The sequence below is a fragment of the Rhopilema esculentum genome, chromosome 16 (assembly GCF_057945365.1).
Source record: "Rhopilema esculentum isolate cy_ngs chromosome 16, ASM5794536v1, whole genome shotgun sequence".
NCBI lineage: Eukaryota > Metazoa > Cnidaria > Scyphozoa > Rhizostomeae > Rhizostomatidae > Rhopilema > Rhopilema esculentum.
In genome coordinates this window covers 10,168,585-10,196,297 of record NC_142830.1, presented here as the reverse complement: position 1 = coordinate 10,196,297, position 27,713 = coordinate 10,168,585, and the positions used below count along the sequence as shown (strand labels likewise).

The following is a 27,713-nucleotide window of genomic DNA, read 5'->3' as shown; positions in this document are numbered from 1 at the left end:
AATGTCTCAAGATCAATTTCGAAAATTTGTTCTTTATATTTTGATGTTGTCTTTGTTATTAATGTTAAATATGACTATACTTTTGATGATATTCTTTCTTGAGACTTTTTCAAAGAATAGATATTGAACCCTAAGTTCAGTTGTCGTATTTGATATAGCTATAGCAGAATTGCTCACGCACATTATTTCTATACTGTTCTACGTTATTTTGTGGAAATAAAGCTTACCTTTGAACCAGAGTCTTTTTATCAAATTAGCAAAATATTAAAAGATGATCAATATTTGGGTTGTGTTAATCTTAAATAGAAAAAAGTCTATAAAAGTGACAAATTTTTATTTTTAAATTTCCTGTTCATAACAGACCCTGATGTGGTAAACATGCCGAAGAGCTTGTGCAGATTAATACTATCTATAAACAGGGGTGCCGTCCTAAAAAGGTAGGAAGGGGGACTTTACTGCAGGCAAATTGAAGAGGCCACACCCAATATACTTGCATTTGTGAAACTCTTCGATGTGTATATGGAAACATTTAAACTATTCAATGACACAAACAGACATAAAAAATTGCTAAATCAATTGCTAAAACAGACAGATAAAAAATTGCCAACACAGAATTCGTCCAACCAAATATTAACTTACTTGTTTAGGGGGGCTTAGCCCTACAAAATCTCTCTGAATTTTAAGAAGGGGGGCTGAGTTCCCCCATTCCACGGTACCATAGCCTATGAAGTTGTATAGGTAATCTAGTTCTGATTTCTCCAGCATTATTTCTTTTATCCCTTAAACTATAATCATTTTTGGAATGTAAAAATACAGAATAGAACAAAGTCGACACATTTCGAAACAGATCGTATGTGACAGATTCTTAGCTAAGATGCCAACCAGCAGAAGAAGTACTATTTTCATATCATCTTTGTGGTGAATTGTTTTCTGGACAGTAATGCCCTTGACAATAATTTTCAGTTGGCAAAAGACGTCGATTTACGGCATCACTAGCAGCATTTCTTGCAATAAATCCAAAAGGGTAAATACCTGTTGATAAGCAAGGAACCAGTATGTTTCTGTCGCTGATAGAACTTATTTCAGAAGCAGTCAAACTTCTTTCCAACGAAGCACGTGGATTCAGTGAATAAGGGTGAAAATCTTCAAGCATCATGGCAGGCTGAAAATCTGAAACGAATAATTAAGTAACATTAAACATTCAATCCATCTTATTCAATCTAAAGTAATAATATTCAATCTGAGACAAATAATAATTTAACGTTGAAAAATCCTAATATCATACAGCGTAGTCACAAAGCAGAGAGTTTTCTAAGTGCTTTGCTTTATTTATTTATTTATTTATTTATTATTTGCTTAATACAAACAATTTCAAGCAGCTGCAAACACTTGATTGCAATTTTTCTTTGCAATAACTTAGAACATATATTTGTTACTCTTCTCGCTCTTTGGCAGAGCCAGGACTAATTGATTTTGATTTTAAAACAAGGGAGTCTGTTATATGTTGAGGCCACGCTAGTTACGTAGGCTCAGAATACTTCTACATATCCCATAGTTATTTTTAAGGTGCAGTGATAACCAATGTGCTTTGATATATCGGTTTTGCACACAGAGGTCAGGCGCGCATCCATAAATTTCAGAGGGCAGGGGTCCAAGACACAAAAAGGGCACATTTGTTTAGGTACGCCAAAAATTTGAGCAGTTAATAAATCTGTTAATATTGTACGCTAGACATGGAAAACTGATCAATAGAGAAAAATTGTGGTATATGGTTTATTTTGTGGTGTGGTTTATTCTTTCCTTTTAATGTGTAACTATGTACATGATTTCTTCTTTCTGTCTGCCATCCAGTGCCGCCGAGAGGTTTAGGAGGCCCGAAGGGGGGACGGAAAATACAATGTCTCTTGCGAGCGAAGCGAGCAAAAATTTTTGCCACCACACCCTTGCGAATAGCTTAAATCCTTAATATCAGTTTCTTTACCTATTTATTTTTTCTAGGTTTAAATCATCTTCCAGTGTCTACCTGGTACTTGAGTAGAAAAATCTTAAAAACAAAGAATTTAAAGCGGTAAATTTTGCCAGCATTTATTAAGTTTTGATCCTGGCAGAAATAAGCTTTGATATTGCAAAATTACCCAGAAAAAAAGGCGCAACCCCCCCCCCCCTTTGAAAAGTAGAAAAGAGGCTCAGCCCCCCGAGCCCCCTCCTCTACAGCCCTGGGCTGAAACAAAAAATAGCAAAAAAAACTGCAAACAAATCAAGCACTTTTTTAGAACTTCAATTCGAATTATACCTTTTCTAATGATGAATTAATCATTTTTCATTTTTTTAATATTGTATAGAAATATTTAAAGTTACGTGGATATAATCCATAAGGTACCAATCATTAAAATTAAGCCTAAATTTCTTTTTGCTTTTTATGCATTGCTTTTGACTTTTCTATTCCACATTTTTGTGTACAGTGTGAAATTTGCAGTTCAGTGGCAGAAATTATGGGGGTTTTGGGGGGCTCGGCCCCCCCCCCAATCAGCGATGTCGTCGGAAAATTCAGACATTCGTCGGATAATTGACAACTGATAATGCGTCGAAATTACTCCAAGAAATCGTTCTGAAAAGGAATTATAAGCGGATCGGATTTATAATTGAATCGGATTCTTCCGAATAGAAGTTATTTTCAAATGTAATTCCCACTGGCGAAAACAAGATAAAATGCAGAAAATTAACGTTACATTTGCAATCATGTTGTTATTATGAACGACTTGTCAAAAGTGCAATCGGTCGACCTCTTGTATCATCAATTTTTCAATTGTCTTAGATGAGATATCGTTCTTGATATCAAAAATCATAAATGGATCTTCTTGCTACTTTATTATGGTGTGGTTAGCAAAGATTTCTAAAGGGTCTCGTCAAAAAATCATCAATTTTTATCAAAATGTGCAGTTTCTTTAAAATTAGACATGAGATGTTATCTTGTCGGAAAATCGTAAGAATCAGAAATCCGTAGAAAGTTCTGGAACTTTTCCGGAACAAGGAGTCTAGCCCCCCGCCGCCCCTTTCATTGGCCCCGCAAATGCAATGCAATGCGGCGAGAAACTAGAAAACTAAAGTTCTGTCTTGTCTATCTTCACGTAAAAGATATCTCTCTACATTATTTCGTTCGACTAAGTCGCCTCGCCCTCGACACTTAGTTTGTTGACTGACTTACATATGATTTCCACATGACTTGTTCGCGCTGACAGAGACAAAGGGAAGTGAGGCTTTACAACAACTTGGATCAAAATGGAGGGTGCGCAATTTACGAAACTGTTTTGCATCGTATTTTTAACAATGCTGGGCGCGGAAAATATAAATACAGCAGAAGATTGCATCCCTGTAGACCAATGCAGCTGCAAGCTGAAAAGTGGGAAGTACATTAGCCTTTGGGACATAGATAAGAAAGGAGCTAGGTAAGGAACAGCCTGTTCCGAACAGGAATGGTCTGATTGCTTTACGCTGAAACATCCGAATCTCCTGCTTGCATCAACATTTAAATTTCAACGTTTCGAAAACAGGTGAAGGGACGCGACAGAAACGTAGAAACGTGTTGAAAAATTGGTGGGACACGCACGTATTATTAGAGCATGCAACCGGGCAAAAGTTGGGCGAGGGGGCGGACATTGCGAATCCGGATTGAACGTCTTGCTGCATCTGAAATGGGTAGTAGGGTTCCCAGCCTGAGCCTGTGATTTGTTAATACACTCCTCGACGTGTATGACAAGAGGTTAAATTTATTATCTAATCCGGATTCTCTTGTTCCACCATGTCCACGAAAACAGAAGGATTTCCGGGGATTTTCAGACAAAACAACAGTATCTTCTCCGAAGGTGTACGAAATTTCGATGAAGTGATTTGCCATCACAGCATTTCCAGCCCCAGCCACCCCGTAACGTTCTACCTGGGCCAGTTTTTTTAAGAAAATTTTTAAGTATATTAAACAAAGGTGATAATTTAGTTTGTATAATGATAAGTTTGATGATTTAAGATAAGAGGGTGGTCTGGTCTTTAAAATTTTCTTTAGGATGTAGACTCAACACGTCCCCACTATTCTAGTCAGATTTCACTCTGGAATAATTACTTTGATGTACTAATCGGTAGCTACGTTCGATTTTCATTAGTTAACATTGAAGATTTATGTATATATTGTTAGCTATTGTTTTATATCGAATTAAAATAAATTTACAACAACAACAACTCAAACATACCACAATGTACTGTATAAAAACATAAAAAACTACTCCGCAACAAAGTCAAGGAAGGCAAACTGGATTCAACCACAATTATGATACTTATGTTTAACAAATAATTACGTTTTATATCAAAGATAAATTTAAAACAAAAGCAAAATGCTCAGTTTCGATTATTCTATTGCACAACATTGTGACCTTTTTGCTGTCTTTCTAGTTGTTGCACTTGTTTTGCATTAGTACTAAATCTGCCTGCCTGCACAGTCCCACAACAAGTCCACATGCACCAATTTGAATTCACCTGCACACCTAGCCTAAATTTCACCACACTGATCTGAGTCTAACTGTAATCATCAACACCAATTTATTTTTTCCAAATTCTTATTAAGGGTAAATAAGGGTTATTGGTTACTAAGTTTGCAATGATGATTTCCAAAAATAGCTCTTTAAGTAAAAAATATGTGCTATATATATTTTTTATGTACATGACTACAAATATATCTGTTTGATGATTAATGGATTCAATTGTGCTGGGGTTTTCAGCTGTTTATGTTCGTACTTTAAAATTACAGTTTAATATTCTACTCATCAAGCATATTTTTGTCACTCTTGCTAATATGGGCATGCGCTAGCCTATATTTCAAACTGGATAGTCTTGATTTGAAATAGCATAATATTTGTAAATTTAGCAATTTCATCCATCATATCTTTCGATCATGTTGTTCATTGATCCCATAGATTTTTGTCCAAAATTTTATTTCTTTACGTGATTCAACTCTATTAACTCCACAGTTTGGCCTTATTTTTTGTACTTGGTATCAAATTTTTTGGTCATTTCTAAGTCTGACTGGATTGTACAATTTTTATAGATTTTTGTGGATCTCTGGATTTTTTATGATATTTGAGTGGATTTTTCAAGATTTTTGGCAGGGTATACAAAAGAAATACACTCTTTCAGTCTATTTTCCCAAAAATCCTGTTCTGCTATCACTTTTTGATTATTAGGAGTGCTACCCCAAAACAGTACTCCAAATAAGGACAGCTTAGAGATTTTAATTTAGCTAAGTGATATGGGAGCAAGAAAAACTTGCACAGGAGCGTTCTAGGCAAAAAAATTGTATAGCTTTTTCTGATTGTTGCAGGGGGGGGGCAAGGCTATGATGTGATGTGACAGGAATCGTTACCAGAAAACCACTAAAAAGCATGAAATAGCGTTCCACCTGCAGATATTAATTCTAAGAGTAAGGTTGTATTGAAAGGTAGTAAAATTGCTTCAAGGAGTGCATTTTCTAGTGAGTGGATTAAATTCTGTTTCATTAAATTTGCTTTCTTTGTTTGCTTAATCAACATCATATGTTTGTCACTTTTTTCAAGCACTTTTTTTATATAAAACATTATATACACACATAGCTATATTTAGAAACATACAGCAATTTGTTGTGTTTAGCATATCTCTTTACTCAAAGGTATAAGATATAGAAGAAAACTTAGCAATTTTAAAAGTCAAGACTTGAAATACAGATACAACTATGAAAAAGTTAAAATTTCATTTTCTTTTTCATCGAAAGTTACCCAGCAGAAGATGCCTTGTCTCGTACTGGCTTTAATTATCTGTACAGTCCATGTTCTGTGCTGAAGAAGACTGGTACTGAATGTGACAATGCTCTGGTAAGTGCCAAAATATTTATCATCTGCCAACCTGGAATGTTGTGTTTCATCTAACAATTGTGTTGACATGTTGGCAACTGGGGATGTGCTTATTTGGAAGATGTTCAGCAAATACATGTTCAACAAACTACCTTTATTTTTAATGTAGATATTGAGTACTTCAGTCTCTTAAGGCTTTGGAAATTCCAATACTCATTGTTTCTAAAGACTTTCTTAATTAAGAAGCTAATAATTTTAACATTCGGGGCCCTAATTTAATTTTTTGTGCTAGAAAAATTTCCAATAGAAACTTCAAGCATGGGAGGGTTTATGTGGCAGCAAACAGTGAGAATGGTTAATGTTTCATTGTTTTCAAATGCTCATGCCACTTTTTCAAGACATTGGGTACTGTGCTAATGCTTTTGGTGGATGAGGGAATTACATTTTGTCTGTCTTTATGCTTTTTTTCTTTATAATTTGAGGGAAGTTCTGTGTCTAGAGTTTTAAGCAGACCAGTCACCGGCATGGGTAGAATTTCACAAAATTGTGAAAATCTGAGTTTTTTCAGATTCAAATGTTTCTTGATGTTTTGGCTTGAGTGCTTAAGTTCCTAATTTTGAAAGGAACGTATTCTGAAAGTTACTTAAGATATTTCAAAATAAAAGCCATGCCTACGAATGACATGAAAATCACTTTGCAAACAAAGATTAGAAAAAGTGACCAATTAAGTAACCAATCAAATCAAGTAACTGGAAAATGAAGAATTACCAACCAAAGGCAATATCTATAGAAAATGTGTGGATGAAGAAAAGGTCACTGTAGCAGGCTGCTCGACGGGCTGCAAGGAGTTCTTGCGGCGAAAAGTCGATAAGAATGTAGCAAATATAAAAAACACCACAATACGCCGAGAATAAACAACAATAAATACACGTAAATCAGTGAAGGCTAATTTTTCGCCCGGGCATACGGGGCTTCATCAGAGCAAAATTTAACGGGCTAAAAATGTACACATTTAAAAGAGGCGATGGTGATGTCGGATTGGCTGATGTGGAATGGTGTGAATGCAGCTCAGTGGTGGAGGAGGGAAGGGTGGCAAATAAGAGAGCGTGGGTGGTGGTGGTGGAATGAAAATGTAATGGGGATGAAGTACTTCTATAGAACATCTTCCAGTTTTTCTATAGAAGACCCATGTAATCACCCATGTAATTTTTCTGTTCAAAGATAATACCGATTTTTTTACTGATAGAACTTCCGGCATATTTTTATAACTGATATAAAGGTTGTATATAAATTGTTTTTATTATTATTATGCTAACAAAACAGAAGCAAACAGAGGTAAAAGAACAGTGCATATGTGATTTTTTAGGTTTGCCAAAATGTAAACAGCGACAGTTTTGCCATTGCTTTGAAGCCTAAAGCTGTTTCAGTTGGTTATGATGTAGTATTAAAGCAGTACACATTCGTATATACGGGAACCTCAACGCAACTGTCTAAGAACAGGTTTGGCTTTTTATACTTCTCTTTGGTATTTTGCGATCTGCCAACATTTGTTTATATAAGGGAGGCCCTAGAAGGTTAAAAAATTGTTGGAGATATCGTTCTCGACTCGAAACAGTCAAAAGATTTTTAAAGCTCTACTTTTACTGCCCTCTAAATAGACTCTCTCAAGATAATTATCTTGTAGACAACCCTTTAAACAGACATTTGTTTCAGATGGTAAATTGGTGATAGCAGAGACAGAGATTCCTGGGGCACCCCCTTTTCATCCAGGCAAAAAATTGTCCGCACATACGAGACTTTTATCTGTAAATTAGTGGATAAGTTTTAATCTGGTTTTGGGTAAAACGAGCTTCGTTTGCCCAGGAATGAAATATTCGAGGGCCATCTCGACGGACAAACCCAAGTCGTTGCGCTGGTTCTGGGGGAGGGGGGGGGGAATAGACCCCTAGACATGTCGCTCTCTCATTTTTTAGGTTCTATGAGATTTTGTTGTATATTGCTCTTTCTCTGTAAAAAATTCTAGTTCCAGTTGCTATCAAAAGGGTCATTAGCATTGGTCCTACCTTTTTCTGCATTTTACAGGCAAACAACCATCAACTTGGCTTGTGACCCAAACATTAAGGCCCCTCTTCTTTCTGTCGTCTTGGAATCACCAGAAGGGGTATATGTAAGTGACGTTGCGTTATTTGTATTTCACCATTAGCGATGTATTATTTTTTTACTAAGTTAATGGCAGGCCTTCGGTTTGAAATGCTGATGACGCGCAGGGTTTCCGAGAGAATGAGAACCCTGCGAGCAGAAAAATTTTGCGACCACGCCCTTAAATTCGTTCATTCACTTGACATGTTTACTGTTTACGGGCATAATTTTGTTACTTTAAATTAATTTTGTTTCAAAACAGAATTTCATTATTAAAAAACCGCTATTGTGTAGACAGAAGGAGGTCGTTTTAATCCTTACGACTCCATTGGTAACATTCTCACTGGCGGCACTGATTGGGCAACCTCAACAGTCATGTGCTCGCGTTTCTAATTGGCCAATTTCGATCAACAACTGGTTATTTATATTTCCTATCGTAGAGTTTTCGATCCATGTTCTGACGTTTATACTCTCAAGAGTGTCAGACGAAAAGCTTTAGTATACTCGAATGTTTTTTTTAAAGCTTCTTTACAACTATCTCACCAGCCTGACTATTTTCCTGTGTAGGAGTTGACAGTAACAACTAAATGTGCTTGCCCTGGTGCTTGCAGCCATCTATCACCTCAATCAGCGTCGTCGTCGACTGGATTAAGCACTGGCTCTGTCCTATGCATCGTGTGAGTAATTTGGATTTTTTCAACGCAGCTGGGATTTTACAAGTGTCCTGTGACCCTTTTTTCGCTTCCTTCGTTTTCAAACTTTCTTCTTACTATCCACATTATTATCCATCATTTTTGAGTAAACACCTTGCTTTTAGGATGATTGCAAAGTGCAAAGAAACTACGTCATGACTTATACTTACGAACAATTCTTCCTTGAAAATTTCCTTTGAGAAGTTTATTTTGCTCGCGTAGATGGAGGTAGAGTGAGGAAAAATTACAATTTTTTCCTGGAAAAGTATACTTTTTAAAAAGCGGCCGTGCCCGTTTTTTAGCAAGTGCACTTGTCAAGTGGAAAATTTTCATATGCAAAATTTGACTCAATTGACTTAACAAATTTGACTCAATTCAAGAACCTTCTTTCACGCAATAGAGTGCCAAAGTTATGACGTCACAAAAATATATTTTCAGAATTTTAAAATTTTGACCATATATCCTAAAAGAGTATTATGAAATACCTCTAATTGTGCAAAATCTGTTAAATCTGTTAATAATTGGCTGAGATATGGCCACATAAGCTCAGGCTCTTTCCCCATCAAACCTCTGCAATTTGGTCTTGGCATTTTTTAACCAGGTCAGAACTGAGTCTGGTACCCAGGGTAGGATAGCAGTAATCTGTTCGCAAACTTGAAATCTTGCTTTGGCCAAATCTCGCCCGATTTTGAGCATATCTAACTGATTTTGCACGTTAAGGGGTATTTAGTGCCATTCTCTCAGAATATGTGGTAAAATTCAAAAAATTCGAAATTCGATTATAAAAATAGATTTTTGGTGGCCCCACACTTCGGTACTCTATTGCTTGTTCTTGACTGCTTAGGCTGCCACAAGGTGAATCTGGACTGATCAAGGAACATCAATGCCCTTAGAGGCAATGCAAAGCCGTGAAAGCCTTTGGAATACGTGACGTGTTAAAAAAAAGGAACATTAAGAAGACTTTGTTTGCGATTACAGAAATTCCAGGGGTATCCACGCACGAATAAAAGTTTCTTCTTCGTTAAAAAGAGCCATTTTTGCAAAAAAAATTTGCACGAAAAAATTGCCGCGTCAGCAAGCCGAGGCTAATCGAAAAACTCGGCTGGCCAAAACGATTGTCAGAGCAAAAAACTATTGTTGAGGAGAATTTTTGTCTTCAACACCAGCAATTAGAACTTGTCAAAAATAAATTGTCAAAAAACTTGTTGCTACTCTACACGGGCAAGGAAACTTTTCTAGGAAAATGGAAAGAAAAGATTGCTGGTGTAAATGCGGCTTTGGTCAGGTTAGTTAAATGCACGATTTGGTAGAAGCCGGGGGCTAGGTCCCTAGCTATTTCCCAATAGTTTTCTATTATCTTTAAACAGAATCTTTAAAAAGTAACAACCCTGTAACAACTCGATCCTTCCCTTCACACAATATTAATTCCGATGCCCATCAATAATTCGTTTTTTAACTTTTATGTTTGTTTTAGTCTTCTGGTCTTGGTAGTTGTTTATCTAATTGGAGGTGTGTTAATCAATAAATTCGTTCGACATGAAGAAAATTCAGAACTTTTTCCAAACAAAACGTTTTGGAAGGGCTTTCCAGTTTTGGTAAAGGTAAGTAAATTGTTCAAATGTGTCATGTTACTATGAAAAATTCCAACAATGTATTTATACCCAAAACAACAGGCAATCGAAAAACGCAGAAAATGCACAACCTTTCGATATATTAAATGCTCCTATATGCAATTTTTAGTAAATGCTTCACAAATTGAAACAGGCGCCCGCCCAGAGACCCTGTCTTCTCTTGTCCGATTGATGAGAAAGTTTACTGGTCGGACATTTGACTGTTCTTTTCAATTTTTGGTTTACCTGATAACATGTGTGTGTATCAAAACGATGAAAGGCCATATTTAACTGTTGAAGTTGGCTTTTACAAACAATTCAAGACAAACATTTTAGAAAACATATGGAAATTTTAGGAAATATTATAGGTTTTTAAATACAGACAGTAAAAGACATTTGGGCATAAAATTGTTTATACAATTTTGCACAGTCAAAGACTTTTTCTAATAATTTTCTGTTTTTGCAGGATGGTTGCATTTTTACATTTAGAAAAATTAGAGCTGGCAAGAGTGATTACGAAGCCATTTCATAGCATCAAATCTTTCTCTATCATGAACATTTTTAAATTAGCTGCCTGGAATATTGATTGCACATGTCAGTGATCTGATTCTAGAACTGTAATTCCAGAAAAATAAATCAGTTTCAAAACTCTAGTCTAATATCTCCGCAAAAGGCGAACAATTTCCTAGATAGGAGTTTAAAGCACTTGCTCTATGTGGATTCTGATCCCATGAAATCACAATTTCATCCAGGTGAAATTTCAGAAGTCATTTGACAGTGGTAGACAGGTATTTTGTACATAGGGGTACACGTGAGGGTATGTTGGGGGTAAGACCTCAATTGCAACCAACTATCGACGCGAATGGGCCGAATTCCCCACATCAGTTGATAATTCGCTTGGAGATAAATTCTTTGCAAAGCGACTTTTCACCAAAATTTGTGTCTCAATCAGTTAGTGGTGACTACCCCTACAATTCCTATAATTTATACCCCTGCATCGTTGAGGAATGTAATTCATAAAATAATTTCAATTTGATTAACTTATCAATCAACCAGAAGCTGTTATCATGGGTTACAGAACAAATGCTTCTTTGTTCTAAGGGACATCCAAAATGCCTTGTAGAGAAAGATCACACCATATGCTTTCTTTTGTAAAATCAAAGGCATTATTTAATTTAGTAAGTGCTTTAAGGTTTACAAAGTATTTTTAAAAGATAGTTTTCGAGAAAATCAGACTATGCAATTTGGTTGAATAAGATGAATCATTTTTTTACAATTTAATATGAAAATTTTTTAGTGAAAAACACAGCTTCAAAATTTTTTTACTTCTGCGTCGTTGAAATTCTTTCGCTGCTTCTTCTTCAAACAATCTGGCGGTATCAAGAACATACCAAGCGTATACACACTTTTTTATAAGAATAAAGTCTATAAGAATATTGATGCTCAAAATTGCTAAAATTTAAGAATAATGCCAGGCTCAACCTTCATCAAGACGGGGTTGAAATAATGCTTTTGGAATAGGATCGTATTTGTATCATTAGATTTTGCATTTTAATATCACATTTGTTGTTTTGTTTTTCCTTGTTGAAATTTATGATGAAGCAACACATCAAAAAAGATTTAAAATTTTTCTTTGATCTTAGGGCAAGAATAATTTAAGAATAATCTTAGGCTCAAAATCGAAAATTTTTAAGAATATTGAGGCTCGGCAAAAAATTTGATATTCTTATAAAAAAGTGTGAACGTGGTTTAATGTAGCCTGCTTGCAGCCTCTGAGTAGAGGCTGCACGCTGGCTAGGTTTAATGGGGCTTGACAGAAGATAGAAACTCGGTCCCTTCCGTATTGCCCTACACGCTTCGATAAGAGTCTAGGAAGAGTCTCTTCTTGAAAGATAAGAATCTCTCCTCAAAAAGTGAGGGAAAGTCAGTTCCTTAAGCTGGGTTTACATGATGGAATGTTCCTGGCAACTTGTTTCTCAATTGTAACTGAAAGGGGTAGACAATATTTTTGTAGGGCGTGTTACAGACAGCTACGATCAAGACAATTTGCTGCGACGGAGGCCGGGCAACTGTCTTGAGACTGGGGAGAGTCTGCAAAACAAAGGCGCCAAACCTGAGGTTGCAACGCAAGTTGTAAAAACCGGTGTTACACTGTGCGATGACCATGAAATCACCGGCAATCGTTGCATGAAGAAGAACTGAGTTTACTGTTTAGCATTAGCTTTACAAACTCCTCAGAACTAAACCCCTAAGAACTAACCCCCCCCCAGAACTAAGATCATCAGGCACTCAGCTCAGTTTTCAAGGTTTCAGGTCAATAACGTTACCAGTGAAAATCGTATTAGAGATTCTGCAGTTATAAATTTTATCCATATCACTCCATACAATTATATCTAAGTCATGTTTCAAAAACAGTATGACAATATCATGATAATAAAAATCATTGTTTACTACAATACAAGTCTAGACGCTAACCAGAGCTCATCCTCAGACTATATATAGAAAAGTTCTAATTCAAAGTCCGTCAATACCCAGTTGTTAATCCACGAGTTAGTATAGCAAAACTCAATTCAGAACATCTTGGCGGAACCAGATCGTCATCTACATTGGTAAATTTTAATTATTTTGCAATGGCCATTTCACAAAGGTTGACACTGAGCAGCAACTATAATTATAAACTTTGATATAAAAAACCTAAACTGATAGTTAGAAGATGCATGAAATACTATTTAACAAAACAATCCAGTTGTTTTGATTTCAAATGATGCGACCAATGGATACGAGTGAGTTGAAATTGCAGCAAACACATTACACGACAAATTAAAGTTGCTACACGACGAAGAAACACAACAGTTAGGGTTTTGGCCATAAAATGTTATCTATCTAATGATTCATTTCTAAACTATTGCCATTTGAAAAACATATCCCAAAATTACAATAAAAGATAACGGTTTTGAAAGGAAAGATAAAAATTGAAATTGGTACAAAAAATAAATGCCAAGGGTCTTCACATTCTACCTTCACAACTTTCAAGAACTCCAACCCATCATTTTTTTACCAAAATAAACACCAGCTTATCCAATATCGGATATCTAATATTCTACCTATTAATTCCATTATACTACGTTTTTAACAAAAAATATCTGTCTTGACAGAATTTATTTTCACAAGCATTAGGTACGTTTTTCGGAGTATGCATAAACAGATCACAATTAATGCTGGATGCAGCTAAATAAAGAAAAAAAGGTTCTCATTTAACAATGTTTGTAACCACCATATCCTGATGTAACGGAATACTGGTTTTGCATTCCGTTACAATTAATTTCACATTAGATCACACATTAGATAGTAGCCTAAAAAAGTTTCTAGATCATAATGTTTCATACTGTCCACCCTTTCCTCTGATTTTCCGATATGTAAATATGCTACCGTCCTGTAAAATATAAAGAGGCAGGCTTGACAAGAACATCCAAGGATGGGAAGAAGCCTTTAAGATATTGGATGCTCTTTGAATAGTCTTTATTTGTGCAGAGTTCTCTTGATAAAAAATGGATTGCGAAGTCAAGCTAAACTGTCTGTGATTTCCCCATGTTTTTCTGAAAACTTTATCGCTTCTTGTTCACCCATAGCTTAAAGATGTTACAAAAATTTCAAAGGTAGATGTAGATGCCTTTTTTTTCTGAAAATAACAATTCGGCAAAGGCATCGGGTATGTACATTGCGACTTGGATGAATTACGCGCGTTTAATCACAAACTGCCGCGCGACATGCAAACAGGCGTCTTTCTCAGCCTTCAATGTGGAAAAAATACTCGAAGAAAAGTTAGTTATTTGAGTGTGACAATTATCGAATGGCTTTGACAATCAGTGAACCATAGGTGCGTAGCTAGCGGGGGGTGAAGGGGGGTGTAACCCCCAATTCTTCATGAATTCGTCGGGAAGTCTTCGTCGGGAAGTCTTCGTCGGTAAATTTTTCTTTTTATGACCCTCCACCCCCCCTAGTCTGGAAGGTCAAGCGACGCCACTGGTGAACCAACACGTTGCTTTTTCATCGTATGATTCTCTCATATTACCCGGCTGGATTGATCAACTTGGCCTAACCCTGTTGGAAACAAATGAATTCCGGAAAGCTTTCATTTTGCGTCTGGCCAATTGACCAAAATTTCCAGCCTGCCTCAAAAAAATGAAAAGCCCTGTTTTTAAAGACCTCTCTAGCGGCTTTGATTCTTGACGAGACATTTCCACCACTAAGCTTTTATTGAACGGTAAAAACGCATAGACAAAAACCTTCAAAATAAGATATTTAAGTTTAAATAGAAATAAACGTACCTTAACAAGGCCTGGAAACTTTAGCCAGAAAATTCTTTGAGGTATTACATCTGACCCTTCTTTGTGGAATGCGAATTTATTTAGCAGCGTTCCGATCACCAAATATGCCAATAGTAAAGAAAAAAACCTTTAGAATGAAAAAATTAAGAGTTTAAAAACATTCCATGCAAAAGCAATACTGCATAAATTTTTCATTTACTTAAATTTTAACAACAAAATAAATTTTAGGACTATATAATGAAATGAAGTATTTATATCACTACCCCTTTTATTTAAATTTGCCAAAAGTTCGAACTAGTAAAGCCGGCTTTTCTAAGAGGACAGACAAAACATAGAGATCGAATAGTAAAGGCTTTGTTTGGGGATTTTCCAGGGACCCGGAAATTTTGTTCGAAGTAGTAAAAGTTCGAAGTAGACGAGATCGAGTTAGAGAGAGTTGATTGCATTGGGAATTATGCCGCGATTCTGTCATGGAGCATGTTAACCACAAAGATGAGTTTGTGGGGGGTACTGGGTGACCCATGCATAGCATTGACCATTTCCATCTCCAAAACAAGATTCTTAGATTTCATTCATTTTTATTTGATTAGTTACCGATTTTGATTTGTCATGGCGTTTATTTTAAAATGCAAATTTTGGATGCGGCGTTTAATAGAGGGTGGCGTTTATCAGAGGACGCCGTATAATACAAAATGAAAATGTGTCAAGTGAAAAGTGACAAGACAAAGTGCGATAAAAAAGATAAAAACAGACTTTCGAAAATGTTCTCTTTTCCCAAAAACATGTAATGATTTTTAAAATGGCTTTGAAAAAAGCAAACATTTTACAACATACTTAAAGCTTTTTCGTCTGACACTCCTCAGAGCATAAAACGTCAGAATAGGTTCCGAAAAGATTTAATCTACATAAAAACGACAAAGCCGCCATCGTGTAGACAAAAGGAGTTCGTTTTCTCTCTTGGACTCCATTGGTAATTTTTCTTTAGGCTCGCGGCACTGATTGGTCAACTATACCGGTCTTGTGCTTGCGTTTTTCTGATTGGCCTATTTCGATCCACAACTGGGTATATATTTTTCCATCGTGTTTTTTCGGAACCTATTCTGACGTTTTATGCTCTGAGGAGTGTCAGACGAAAAAGCTTTAAGTATGTTGTAAAATGTTTGCTTTTTTCAAAGCCATTTTCAAATTCTGTACCGCAAAAAAATTGTAATGATTTTTGTGAAAAATGTTTTAAGCTCACAAAATATGTGTTCACGTTATGTAAATGTCAAGGAATGTCACTGTCTCAGTTATAGTCCTCGTCTTTATGACATGAAAACTTTCACACCTATCGAGTATTAAACATGTAAACTATTCGTTATTTCTTGTTTGGACTGTTTCTAATGAACGCCACTTTTCAAGATGCGGCATTTAAAAGAGGGCGGTGTTTATTAGAGGGTGGCGTTTATAACAAATGGATAGCTGTAAGTGAGGCGTTTAATAAAGGGTGGCGTTCATAGAGGAAATACGGTACATCTTGAAGATTTCATCAAAAACACCACTTCAAATATCGTAAGATACTGTTAAAGAAAATAATGAAGAGCAATTTTCGAAAGCTTTTCTAATTATGAAAGCAGTTGATTCTACAAGCCCAGTTTACATTCAAACTCTGCTTGACAGAGAAATAAAAAAAGATCTAATTTTGCAAAAAGTGATTCATCTTATAAAATGCCTATATACTCACACTATACATAAAATTGAACCAGTGCTTAGAACGCTGGAAGGGCAGGCATATTTTGATGTCAACGTTGCTTCCTGAAATTGAAATTAGTCTCAGTAATGCTTAGTCGTCAAAAGGCAACGAGGAAATAGAATGTTTCTGGTGTTTGGTCGAAAGTAAGCCTCTCTAATATCATTTTTCTTATTCCTCCGGGCATCAAATTCCACTTAAAAGATTAAGGCTTTCCACAATTAGGCTCCATAAAGATTGCCAAAGATAGTAATGCAGATTAAGATAACCAAAAACACCAAAAGAAAATATGCTGAAGAATCTTTTAGCTTTGTTGAATTTAGATAAGGCAGATTTAACTCAGTTAACTGGCATTTGCGATATTCTTGTTGACAGTTTCATATATTTTAAAACTTGTAAGTATAAACTTCTACGGATAAGCTATGCAACACTTCACCCATAAACTCTCAATTCCTTCCAAAAACAAAAAGACAGTTTTCTCGACAAATCCATAACAAAATAATTTTTTCGTAGATATACTCATAGTTTCTTCGTATGTGAAGACAGCAAACAACTGTTTAGACAAACATGCAAACCCATTATAATCAAAGTATATGGCATCAATGCAAGCAAAACAGCTGTCTGGATAACAAAAACTAGTGATACATTCAGCTTTTCTTGCTGCTAACTTTCTTTACACAATGTTGATTTTTGTAAGTTTCTTACTTTAATCAGAACTTTAAGGGCTGTATAAACAGTGGTGGACACCCAGGGGGCAGGTGCAGGCAGTCCCCCCCCTAATATTTTGGAAGTCAATGGCCTTTTGTTCTAAAAATGGGAGAATGTAACGCCAACTTATCTAAACAATAGGCTTGCCCCCACCAAATATTTGACCAAGTGTCTGCCCCTTTGTTTTAACGTTGCAGTTGTGCTGTAATTCTGAGAACAAGCATCATAACAAAAGAGTTAAATACTTGGAATATACATACGTATGTAAACGCTTCAGTGTATTGAAAAGACGTGAGGCTTGGACTATCGGCCTTCTTATCACAATTCAGCACGAGAATGGTTTTACTAGAAGGTTAGAGAAACATTGAATAGAAAAAAGTTTTCCTTCTGGGGAAGAAAAATGGCCCTAAATTCTTAAAAATTCTGCAATTTTAACAACATGGTAAATAATATTGCTCTTGCTTTTGCCAGCATAAATTCTCAGGTGGTGTTGTCTCCTATACCTTTTCTTTCTACTTAAATTGAGAGTTTTCTTAAAGATTTGATGGGAGGATAAACTAACTTTGAACTCTGCCCTGACACTAACCCGGAGAAGACAAGCCATTGCCAACATGATGTTGAAATGAAGGAAATTTTGATGAGCCAACAGAAATTCTCCAAAAAAAGTTCATAACTTAATCCAAATTTCATAAATTCCACATTAAGCACCTCTCCTAACCTAGAAAAATGTAATAGAATAATACGGTTTGAGAGAACACACATTGTATTTACACACGTACATTTTGAAAAACACATGTTAATTTTGGTAGGTTACGTTAGAAGTTCAACAGTTTTACTGAAACTTGTGACATGAACTGTTCTACTGTAAAATTAAAAATGAGTACAGCTTTAATAAAAGAGAGAAAATGCTTACTATCTAAGGTTTTGACTACCAGTCGATCCACCAGTGTAAACAAAGGTATATTTGTCTTTTCTACTGTCGTACTTGCTGGCTGTGGAGTTTGGGTAGGCCAAAGCAATTGGGGTGGCTCCAATCAAGCCGCTTTGACAGGCCTATCATGCAAAAAAAAGTGTTAGGAGGTATCAGATCAACAATTAAACAAAATCGATGGTCTGCTACCGAGAATTCTTCCGAAATCCCTTGTGAAACAAGCATGACGAGCTTTTTTCTTCAGGGGATAGCAGATAAAAATATGGCAGGGAAAGCACAATTGGTCCTGAGCTAGCGGGGGATGGGAGCTCGTGCCAACAGAGAACTTTAGACTGACTGTGGACAACAAATCTCGCAAGGGACGTGGAGAAATGTAAAAAATATCCAGATCATCCGATTTTTTAAAAGGGGACTCCCAAGTCGTGATATTTCTCACAAGCGACGGTATCAACCATGATGGATGTTTCAGAAGATATAAAGCCCAGATTAGGATTCCTTGCCGAGTTCCTATGTTATCAATTTCAACAAGCCAATATCAAAGTTCAAGCCGAATATATTTGCCCTATTGAACGCCACAATTAAACAGACATCAAAAGTAATGGTGGAATGAAAACTTGTCTGTGTTTAAAACTCACGAGGAAAATTTAATCTCCAGGCCTAATTATTTTGTAGAAAAAAAAGATATAAAAAACGCCACCTTTTTTGCATTTTCTTCACAAAACATGCGTGGGTCTGCTTCCGGATTTACACCCAACCAATCAAAGGGGAAGGGTTAGCAGAAAAAGCATCTCTGCTCTCTTTCGTTTGATTGCTAAAAAATTTGACCAATCAAACGTCATAGGTTCAACAGATTACCCACTTTTTGCTGTTGATATTCAAACTTCACAATCATTTAAAGTATCTTAAGGCCTCTGAAGACTAGTCGGCAAAAAGTTTAAACGAAACGTTTTGTAGGCTCACCATGAAAATTAGTACAGTAAAGTAAGTGAAGTTTTTTAAGTATTTTTTCAACGCTTGGGATACTTACATACTATAAATTGCTTGTATTTTTTAAACAATCCATTAAGTCGTGGAAATTTGCCAATGGAATCCCTTTCTTGGACCCCACTACTGAACTGAAATATTTGTAACAAATTCTAAAGCCGTATATCTACACTATTACACTATTTTTAATTCAAAATTTCACAAACTACTTTTTACAAACTTTAATAGCTCAGTTCCATGACAGCCCAATAACGTAAATCGACGAGGAAACTATTCAGATTACATCGCCATGTCACGATTGTTCGGAGGCCTATGTATAGTTATGTCGGTATATTTTAGAAGTTAGGTGACTACATAGAATTGGCTTGTTCTTACCAACACATTAACACATTGCCCACTGGGTTTGTCTGCACTGAACGGTGTACAAGGGTTGTATTTAAATGTGGCTCCCGTCGTAGCTGAAATGACAGTGAACCTGCAAACAGAAAATATTGCTAAAATTAAAATTAAAAAAAGTTAAAAATTTAAAAATTAAAAAAGTCTCCACTTCTACAGTACGTCTTAGTATCTCTCCGTTTCCAGATCATTCCACTTTCGTACTTTTTGAACCGTTCACATCGGGGGTGCCGTCCTAAAAACAATAGGAAAGGGGCTGTGTTGTAAGCAAATTCAAGAGGCCATACCAATGACCACACCCTTACTACACCCAATATTCCTGTATTTGTGTCAAAGACTCTCCGTTGTGTGTTGGAATCATTCAAATGCTTCGATGAAACAAAAAGACTGATAAGAAATTGCTCATTTATGAGAAATTGCTAGTGAACTAATCCGTATTTGTGCACTCTAGTCTGAAACGAAAATGAATGTGCTCGAATTACTCAATTTTCACCCGTTTTCATATCCTTTGTTGGGACTCGTTTTGAAACTGAAAACGACTCATTATGACTCCGTTTTCGAATGAAACAGTTTTCGCTGTTCCCATTAAAAAGATTCGTTTTCAAATGACTCTGCTTTCGAATCCACTTCAAGCATCATTCTAGAATATCTCCGGTTGGGTATTAGATAAATCTGTTCTTGAGTGTATAATTGGGAAGGAAGAATCAAAAAAGGGATCAAAGAGTTTCGTTTTCGTACAAAAACGAAGTAATGAAAGGTAGTGTTGCCACATGGATCTTCCTGCAAGCAAAATATACGTTTCAGATTTAGAAACAAATTGCTTGGAAAATGTGTTTTAGGCCTACATCTTAACTTGGACAATTTTGGATGCAGAAGAAATTTTGAAGACATTTCTTTGATAAATTTAAAAGCCAAAGAGCAATAATAATACATAGTGTAAATCCTTATCTAACGATTAGCAAAGGAATTTTTTGGAAATAGGAAGTTTCTCTATTTTTACTTTGCGTTAGGGAAGGTGCGGGTGGAAATATATACTACGCTACGTATTCTGGCCGGAGTAAGTTACCCGTCTGCCCTTCTTTTGTAAATTCCATATTTTTGTAAATTTTGTAAATTTTAATGAAAATGTATTGCTAATGAACAGACTAGTAATATGTAATAAGTAATTGGTGTCGCGATGATCGACTGATGATCGTCCGATGCAAGGTTAGCTGCAGAAAATACTGCGAACTCCAATAAATATAAAAAGACCTTACTTATCTTTCATTTGGGTGCTTTAGTTAGAAGTATAGAGAGAAGCCTTCATCTATAAACTGGGAGATTTTATACGCTATTCACAATTTGCCGTTAAAAGGACACGTACAATTGATATGCAAAGAAGGCCAGCAAAAAGCTACATGCCTTATCCCGAATTTCCAACTACAAGTAAAACAGACCGTGCATGTCTTTATTTTATCACAATTCAGCTACTGTCCTTTAATTTGGATGTTTTGTGATCGACAGATAAACAACAGAATAAATAGAATTCATGAAAAGTCTTTGCGTCTTGCCTATGAAGACTATGAATCGAACTTTCAAACTCTTTTCGACAAAACAACTCGACGTCTATCCATGATAAGAATCTGCAGTTGCTTCTTACAGAAATATAAAAAACTTTACATAATCTCAACCCAAGTTTTATGAAAGAAATCTTTACTGAAAGAAATTCATGCTATAATCTTAGATACATATCCTGAATATCGCTATCAAAACCAAAAACAAATTGTTATGGTATAGAAAGTGCAACCTATATGGGATCCAAGCTCTGGCAAGAGCTTACAAATGACATTAAAAAATCTTCTCGCCTCGCAACATTTAAGAAAAAGATTAAAACTTGGAAAGATACAAAGTGCAACTGCCAAATATGCAAACCTTACGTTGCATAGATTGGATTCTTAAAATGGTTATCGAATAATTGTATATTTTTATCTAATGTGTAATTTTATTGTAAATTATTATCATCGCTGTATTTTGTACATTTGTAAAATTTGCTGCTATATATTTGTAAAACTTCTGACACCATTCGTTGTTTGAGCGATTGACCGAGCGAATAAACGACACGTTTTGACACACAAAATCAATTTCTTTTGTTCCATCCAAAGCTAAGACGTACTTTTACACAATATCGAAACTTAGGTACTAAACAGCCTTTCACAAGCACTGTTACGCCATTAAATTATATATATATGAAACGAAACCTCGAGTGCTTTCACAAGCCACTCGGGTTGAATGCCATCAGCCCTCTCTTAGCCTTTCCATCCATTACCGTTCTGTGTGTGTGTGAGTTAGTGTCTACATGTTTGATAGCAGTGGCCTTTCGCAAGCACCACGCTTCTCTCTCTAACTAACTAACTAACTCTGTTTCTCCGTACTCTACTTTATATAACAGCATTACAATATAGCAAACTAATATCAATAATTGCCGGTGTTATTGTCGGTATCTATCGTGCAATACGTAAATGAACTATTAGGAGGTGTTAGATATATTAGGATACGCGGGGGAACTTTGTAGAGCAAAAGGGCATGTAAAATATTACTATACCGGAAAACATGAAAAACTAACACGCGGCAAACTAATATATCCTAAACAAAGAGAAGCATGAACAAATATAAGCATAAACGCAAGACTGACCTAAAATGAAATAAGTACCTATATTACATACCTCCCTATCAAGGAAAATGAATCGTCCTCGATTCTTAAAGTGAATCTAATGAAAAATTAATTAAACGTCCAATGAATATTTTGTGTCCGTAAACTAGAAATCGACAAGTCCTGTGATTGAGATATTTGCCAGCTACTGGGTTTGACTATGCATCTCTGGATGGTATGCAGGGTGTTCGAACTGTCGTCTCGTGAACAGTTGTTCGTCGCCTTCCATCTTGAGGTACATGTCCTAAACTGATTCGTGAATCTGGGTTCTGGTCTGTTTCCAGCACCATATAATCCCACTCCTGTCACCATTGTAAAATTTTCTGCTGGTATATACATTTGTAAAACTTCTGACACCATTCGTTGTTTGAGCGATTGACCGAGCGAATAAACGACACGTTTTGACACACAAAATCAATTCCTTTTGTTCCATCCAAAGCTAAGACGTACTTTTACACAATATCGAAACTTAGGTACTAAACAGCCTTTCACAAGCACTGTTACGCCATTAAATTATATATATATGAAACGAAACCTCGAGTGCTTTCACAAGCCACTCGGGTTGAATGCCATCAGCCCTCTCTTAGCCTTTCCATCCATTACCGTTCTGTGTGTGTGTGAGTTAGTGTCTACATGTTTGATAGCAGTGGCCTTTCGCAAGCACCACGCTTCTCTCTCTAACTAACTAACTAACTCTGTTTCTCCGTACTCTACTTTATATAACAGCATTACAATATAGCAAACTAATATCAATAATTGCCGGTGTTATTGTCGGTATCTATCGTGCAATACGTAAATGAACTAGTAGGAGGTGTTAGATATATTAGGATACGCGGGGGAACTTTGTAGAGCAAAAGGGCATGTAAAATATTACTATACCGGAAAACATGAAAAACTAACACGCGACAAACTAATATATCCTAAACAAAGAGAAGCATGAACAAATATAAGCATAAACGCAAGACTGACCTAAAATGAAATAAGTACCTATATTACACATTTCGTATAATATTTCATCCATTCATTGTAAAAAAAATTAATAGTAGGCTTCAATTAGCTGTTATATTACCTATGTTAATTTGCCCTAGGTTAGTTAAATAATGCTATCAACTTGAGCATCCCCCCCCCCACTTTGAATTTCTTGGCACCGTCCCTGTTAACATGAGACATGCATTGCATGACTACAGATGCAGGGGATGGAAAAACTCTCCCCACAGCCTTAACATTGGAGCACACATCACCCCATCCCTAAAAATACTGCTGGTATTGGCTCTAAAAATCAGTTATCTGTCATCAAGGATTGTACACATCTTAAGGATATTTATGACTTTTGATACTTTTTAGAAAGATTTTATTGTTTTCTTACAAGGTTAGGTCACAGATTAAATATGCTCTACCTTGACAGTGGGGTACTGATTTAACAAAAGCTTTTATAGAACAAAACTTCCCACTGTAATGAGCCAAGCATCTGGTTCCTTAGGTGGGCTAGATGGTAAAGGTCACAGTTTGTAACTGAAAATGTACATGATTTACTTTCGGATTATTTATAATTACCTTTAAGGGATGCCAGAGCACGTGGGGGGGGCCTAGAAAAGTGGGGGGCTCCTTACATAGTTCATCGCCATTATCTTTGATGCCACAACCTTGATATCATACTTTGGCAAAAAGTGGGGGCTATGCCCTCTAGCTCCCCCCAGCTCCAGCATGCCTGCTTTTTCCTCTTTGTTTTACTCACAATCTAAAATCACTAATACATAAGCAGATTCACTGGAGCCTGCTATAGCAACCCATTTATCGTTTTGCCCATATGTCATATACAACATATCATATAAAAAAAGTAAACTCAACTTCAGGTGGGGACACTTAAAAGGGGTACCCCACTTTTGTCAATGGCAACTTAATTAGAAATATAAATATCTACTGTGTAAGAATAGGTCACATTTTTCATTTCTGCTTTCGAAAACAGGTACAATATTAATAAAATAAATCCGTCTTGAGTTTTTTAATACAGAAAGGCTGTGGTGTATTCCTTAATGTATATGAAAGAATGCCCAACTTCAAACTTTGTTCATGGGATTTGCCGAAACTAAGCCCTAACCTCTCCTTTCTTCATGCTGGTACTGCTGCTAACTGCTTCTGTTTTATATAAAGCCATCAGCATAGCATAACAGCTGATGTTTTAAAATAAAACTGAACTGAACTGAAAACAGCACTTTTTGATTTTTCAGCTACTGGGCATTAAAAGCATTCCAACTGCCTCAGGAAGAAACTAAAAATATATTTCTAGTTTAAGAGTGGAAATAAAATAGGGTTGTTTCAGTTCCTTCTTTAGTTTATGGAGTCCAAAGTTATCTTTGAAAAATTGTGTTACTTCACAAATGGCAGAATTACATTTTGGTGTTCTACAGGGATCTTTTCATTGACCTTTCCTATTAATAATTTGTATCAACGAGTTTCCGTTTGGTCAGAAAGCTGCCAGGTGAACAGGATCTCTTCTTCTACAAAGAGTATTAACGACTTGAACAGGACACCAAGAAAGCGCTTTTTCTTTGAGGAAAATCTTCAAACATTCTTCTGTCTAGTCTTAACAAAATTCATCCTTTGAGAAAATTGGGCATATCTATGTGGTACTTTTTCCTTAGCTAGATCACAAAGTACAGTACAAGATAAAAGTGTTCTCGATTGTAGGCACAAAGCTAGATTAAAGGCTTTATTTCCATTGATCTATACAATTGTTTTGGGTTTGATTTAGCTTTGATAATTGTAGAGCAACATCACAAAACCGCTTGAATATTCTATGTGTTTTGATTTAAGTGTGGAATTTGGTTACCACAGGAACATATTTCAATTTAATATTAAACCTACATTTGTTTTTAAAATTTATATTCACCCCATCAGTTTTAATGAATCTTCACTAAGCAGTCTTGCAGCTTACACAACAAATGTTGTGGAAACTTTGACTGCAGGAATTGATATAAAATACATCAGATGGGTGGTCTCAGGTTAAAAATTACACTTGAATAGGGGGAGGGGGTTCAGTCAAAAAAGTAACCTGTGCACCCCTATCCTAAATATATATGAGTATCCCCCCTGGGTTTGATAGTCAGAAAACCAGGGGCAGATTCTAAGCAAATTTGAAGGAGGTGGTAGTTGGGGGGGGCTGAAAAATTTTCAGAAATTGGTGACGAGAGTACACTGTCTATAACAATTTCGGACCCTAACTACTGACACAATGCTCTCTATTCCATTTTAAAGAAAAATTTCACAATAATTGTGCCAAACCAAATCCAAAAAGGGGTGCCTCTTGATTTTGTCAAGCTGATAGATCATTACATTCACTATCACCAAGATACATGTACTACAAAATGGAAAATATTTTGTGTATAGAGGTTGATAAAAAACTTATCAGAAAAAAGTGTCTCTCAAAAGTTTAAATCTGTTTATCCAGTTTTTGAAGTGTTGATACACTGCTCTCCGAAAAATGGAAAAAAATTCATTTCCAATTCCTTTTAGATACCTATATTTGGTTTATCGCATGATCTGCTTCAACATTCTTCAATAAACGTAGGGCCTAAAAACTGCCCCTTACCTTGGCGAACCCTTTCTGTCGATGGGTCTCAGTGATATCTTCCTACCATCGTCAAACCTGCATGAGCATGGGTCAGTTACTTTGCATTGTTCTTGTGCAAAAACAAATGCATTTCCAATCATTACTGCAAAACAACATTGCGCACAAATGTTGGATGCTGATAACCACATGTTGATTACCAAGTTGGGAGAACGCGTTGCTCAGTCTCTACTGAAATATGATCCCAGTCTTGCCCTGCCTCACATGACTAAATCAAGATTTGGATACATATACCAGGAAGCGATACTAGTGGACACCTTCAAAAAGCTGGAAATTGTGAATTGTGCAAAATTGGTTATTCTAGTAAGGAGACTTGTTATGTTCTGGTTCAAGCCCCACAACAACACCTATTCGCGTCGTACAGTTTTCGCGCGCAAATGAAGGGACTGTATAGAAACAATCCAAAATCATCAGTAGATACGTGCCTCTGAGGATTTTGCTCAAGGTTACTTTGCTTACGTGCTCCATTGAATGCAACTCACCTTCGGGGTTTGCCGGGGGCTAAGTCAAAGGGGAGCAGAGGAGAGGGGAACAAAGCCATGGCCAAGTAAGGATAACCACAGGCACCGCGGAGCGTTGAGAAAAGTGGGGGGGGTCTAAAAAAAGTGGGGAGGTAAAACCGTAAAAAAGAGGCTTTCTGGTAGTTTGATACTTAATAATTGGCATTTTTTGCAAAAAGTGGGGCTAAAGCCCCCCAGCCCCCCCCCCCTGTTCCGCGGTGCCTGTAACCAAACTGGTTCTTCTATATAGCCTATCCACTCTAAATTTCAAGGCCGAAAAAATCCCCTGCTTGGCCAATAAAAGATTTCAAGAATGAATTATATCATTTCTATTGTTGAAAAATATTGTCAATTTTTTTTATGTGATGTGTAGGCTGCCATTAAAAAATTAAAATCTCTTCTAACATATGCAGACCTTGTTTTTTCTTCTTTTCACCCATTCATATGAAATGTGATGACAAGCAACTACAAGCTTACATTTTGTGCACAAATTGAAGAACAAGAGCATATATTGGTTGCCATACGAAATAGTAAGCTGTGCTGGAATGAGTGTCGTAATGCAGAATGTCCCCGACCAAAAGCGGCCCTCCAAATTCGATAAAGCGTACCTCACTTCCAGAAACTTGTGAAGCTTCTTTAACTCAGCTTTCCCTAGTTCGCGAAAAAAAATTATCATTTTTAAATCTAGCTATTGTGTTTCACATGCTATACAGCGTTGGATAGGACTTTCTTGCATTCCGGTAATATGGGGGCCCGTCTCGTTTTTCCTTTTTCCAGATGCCTCCGTTGCACCACTGGGTTGGACCTAAGTAATTTAATTCGAGAGGTGGTTGTTCGAGTGCCAAAAGAACAAGCTTCCCTTTTATTCTTTAAAGCCAATACAAAGAGTCCTAGAAGGGAACCTTGTGCAAGGTCATGTAAATGTCCTAAATCTTAGTTCAATTGAAGTTTTTCGGCGTTTACATTTTTCACCTAGCTTCATGAAAAGTAACACGATATATTTTCTGAATAAGGGCATATGTAAGACAAATTTTTTGTTTAATTCTGACACAAAGTTCAGAAACTGTTGCATAGTTGTAAAGAGTAAAGATGTATTTGGTGGGCAGGTATGACAATAAATTTTGATCTTTCAGGGTTTAAAATCTCGTGATATGCTCGATAGCCAACAATTGGCTTGTACACGCTTCATCACTTATCACTCAAGAAAGCTATTCATTCACGAAAGCCTGACGTTTTGGTTTGCTGATTAAATTTCAGAGGAAAAGCGAAGAATAACAAACCCGATCAATTTATCAAAGGTTAGTCTTCTTTTTCTTCTCTTCCTCTATTTTTATGCAGAATTATCTGTTCAATTAGGTTGTCCACGACTAATACCTTGAATTTTGTTTGTTTATCAAAACTTGTCACAGATAACTTGTTACTGGAACAAGGAATAGCTTTCAATATGACTTAGCAACAAAGAAAGCCTCTTTTGAGCATGCTCTGTCCTCCACATTTTACGTGGCATTA

At 36.3% G+C, this 27,713-nt stretch overlaps 3 protein-coding genes across 4 annotated transcripts in view; 2 read left to right on the top strand and 1 right to left on the bottom strand.

The window, feature by feature from the left end:
• The window catches only part of LOC135682338 (aladin), a 310,265-nt gene that overhangs the window by 210,704 nt on the left and 71,848 nt on the right, over positions 1–27,713 (top strand). The window lies entirely within an intron of this gene.
• LOC135682311 (uncharacterized) lies at positions 343–26,074 on the bottom strand. 2 transcript variants are annotated; one of them, XM_065197152.2, is made up of 7 exons: positions 25,666–26,074; positions 19,367–19,466; positions 17,990–18,129; positions 17,337–17,421; positions 16,363–16,433; positions 14,640–14,766; positions 343–1,170 (listed from the first exon to the last, which is right to left on the bottom strand). In XM_065197152.2, exons 1-7 carry the CDS (start codon positions 25,833–25,835, stop codon positions 1,153–1,155), a joined length of 711 nt encoding a protein of 236 aa, XP_065053224.1. In that variant the 5' UTR covers positions 25,836–26,074; the 3' UTR covers positions 343–1,152. The 2 variants fall into 2 exon arrangements, with proteins under 2 accessions (XP_065053224.1, XP_065053223.1); XM_065197151.2 differs by lacking the exon at positions 343–1,170 and adding an exon at positions 12,737–13,744 and having other exon boundaries at positions 25,666–26,069.
• Positions 3,068–13,440, top strand: LOC135682309 (uncharacterized). Its single transcript, XM_065197148.2, has 7 exons — positions 3,068–3,446; positions 5,792–5,891; positions 7,237–7,370; positions 7,953–8,037; positions 8,577–8,686; positions 10,176–10,302; positions 10,778–13,440. Exons 1-7 carry the CDS (start codon positions 3,280–3,282, stop codon positions 10,841–10,843), a joined length of 789 nt encoding a protein of 262 aa, XP_065053220.2. The 5' UTR covers positions 3,068–3,279; the 3' UTR covers positions 10,844–13,440.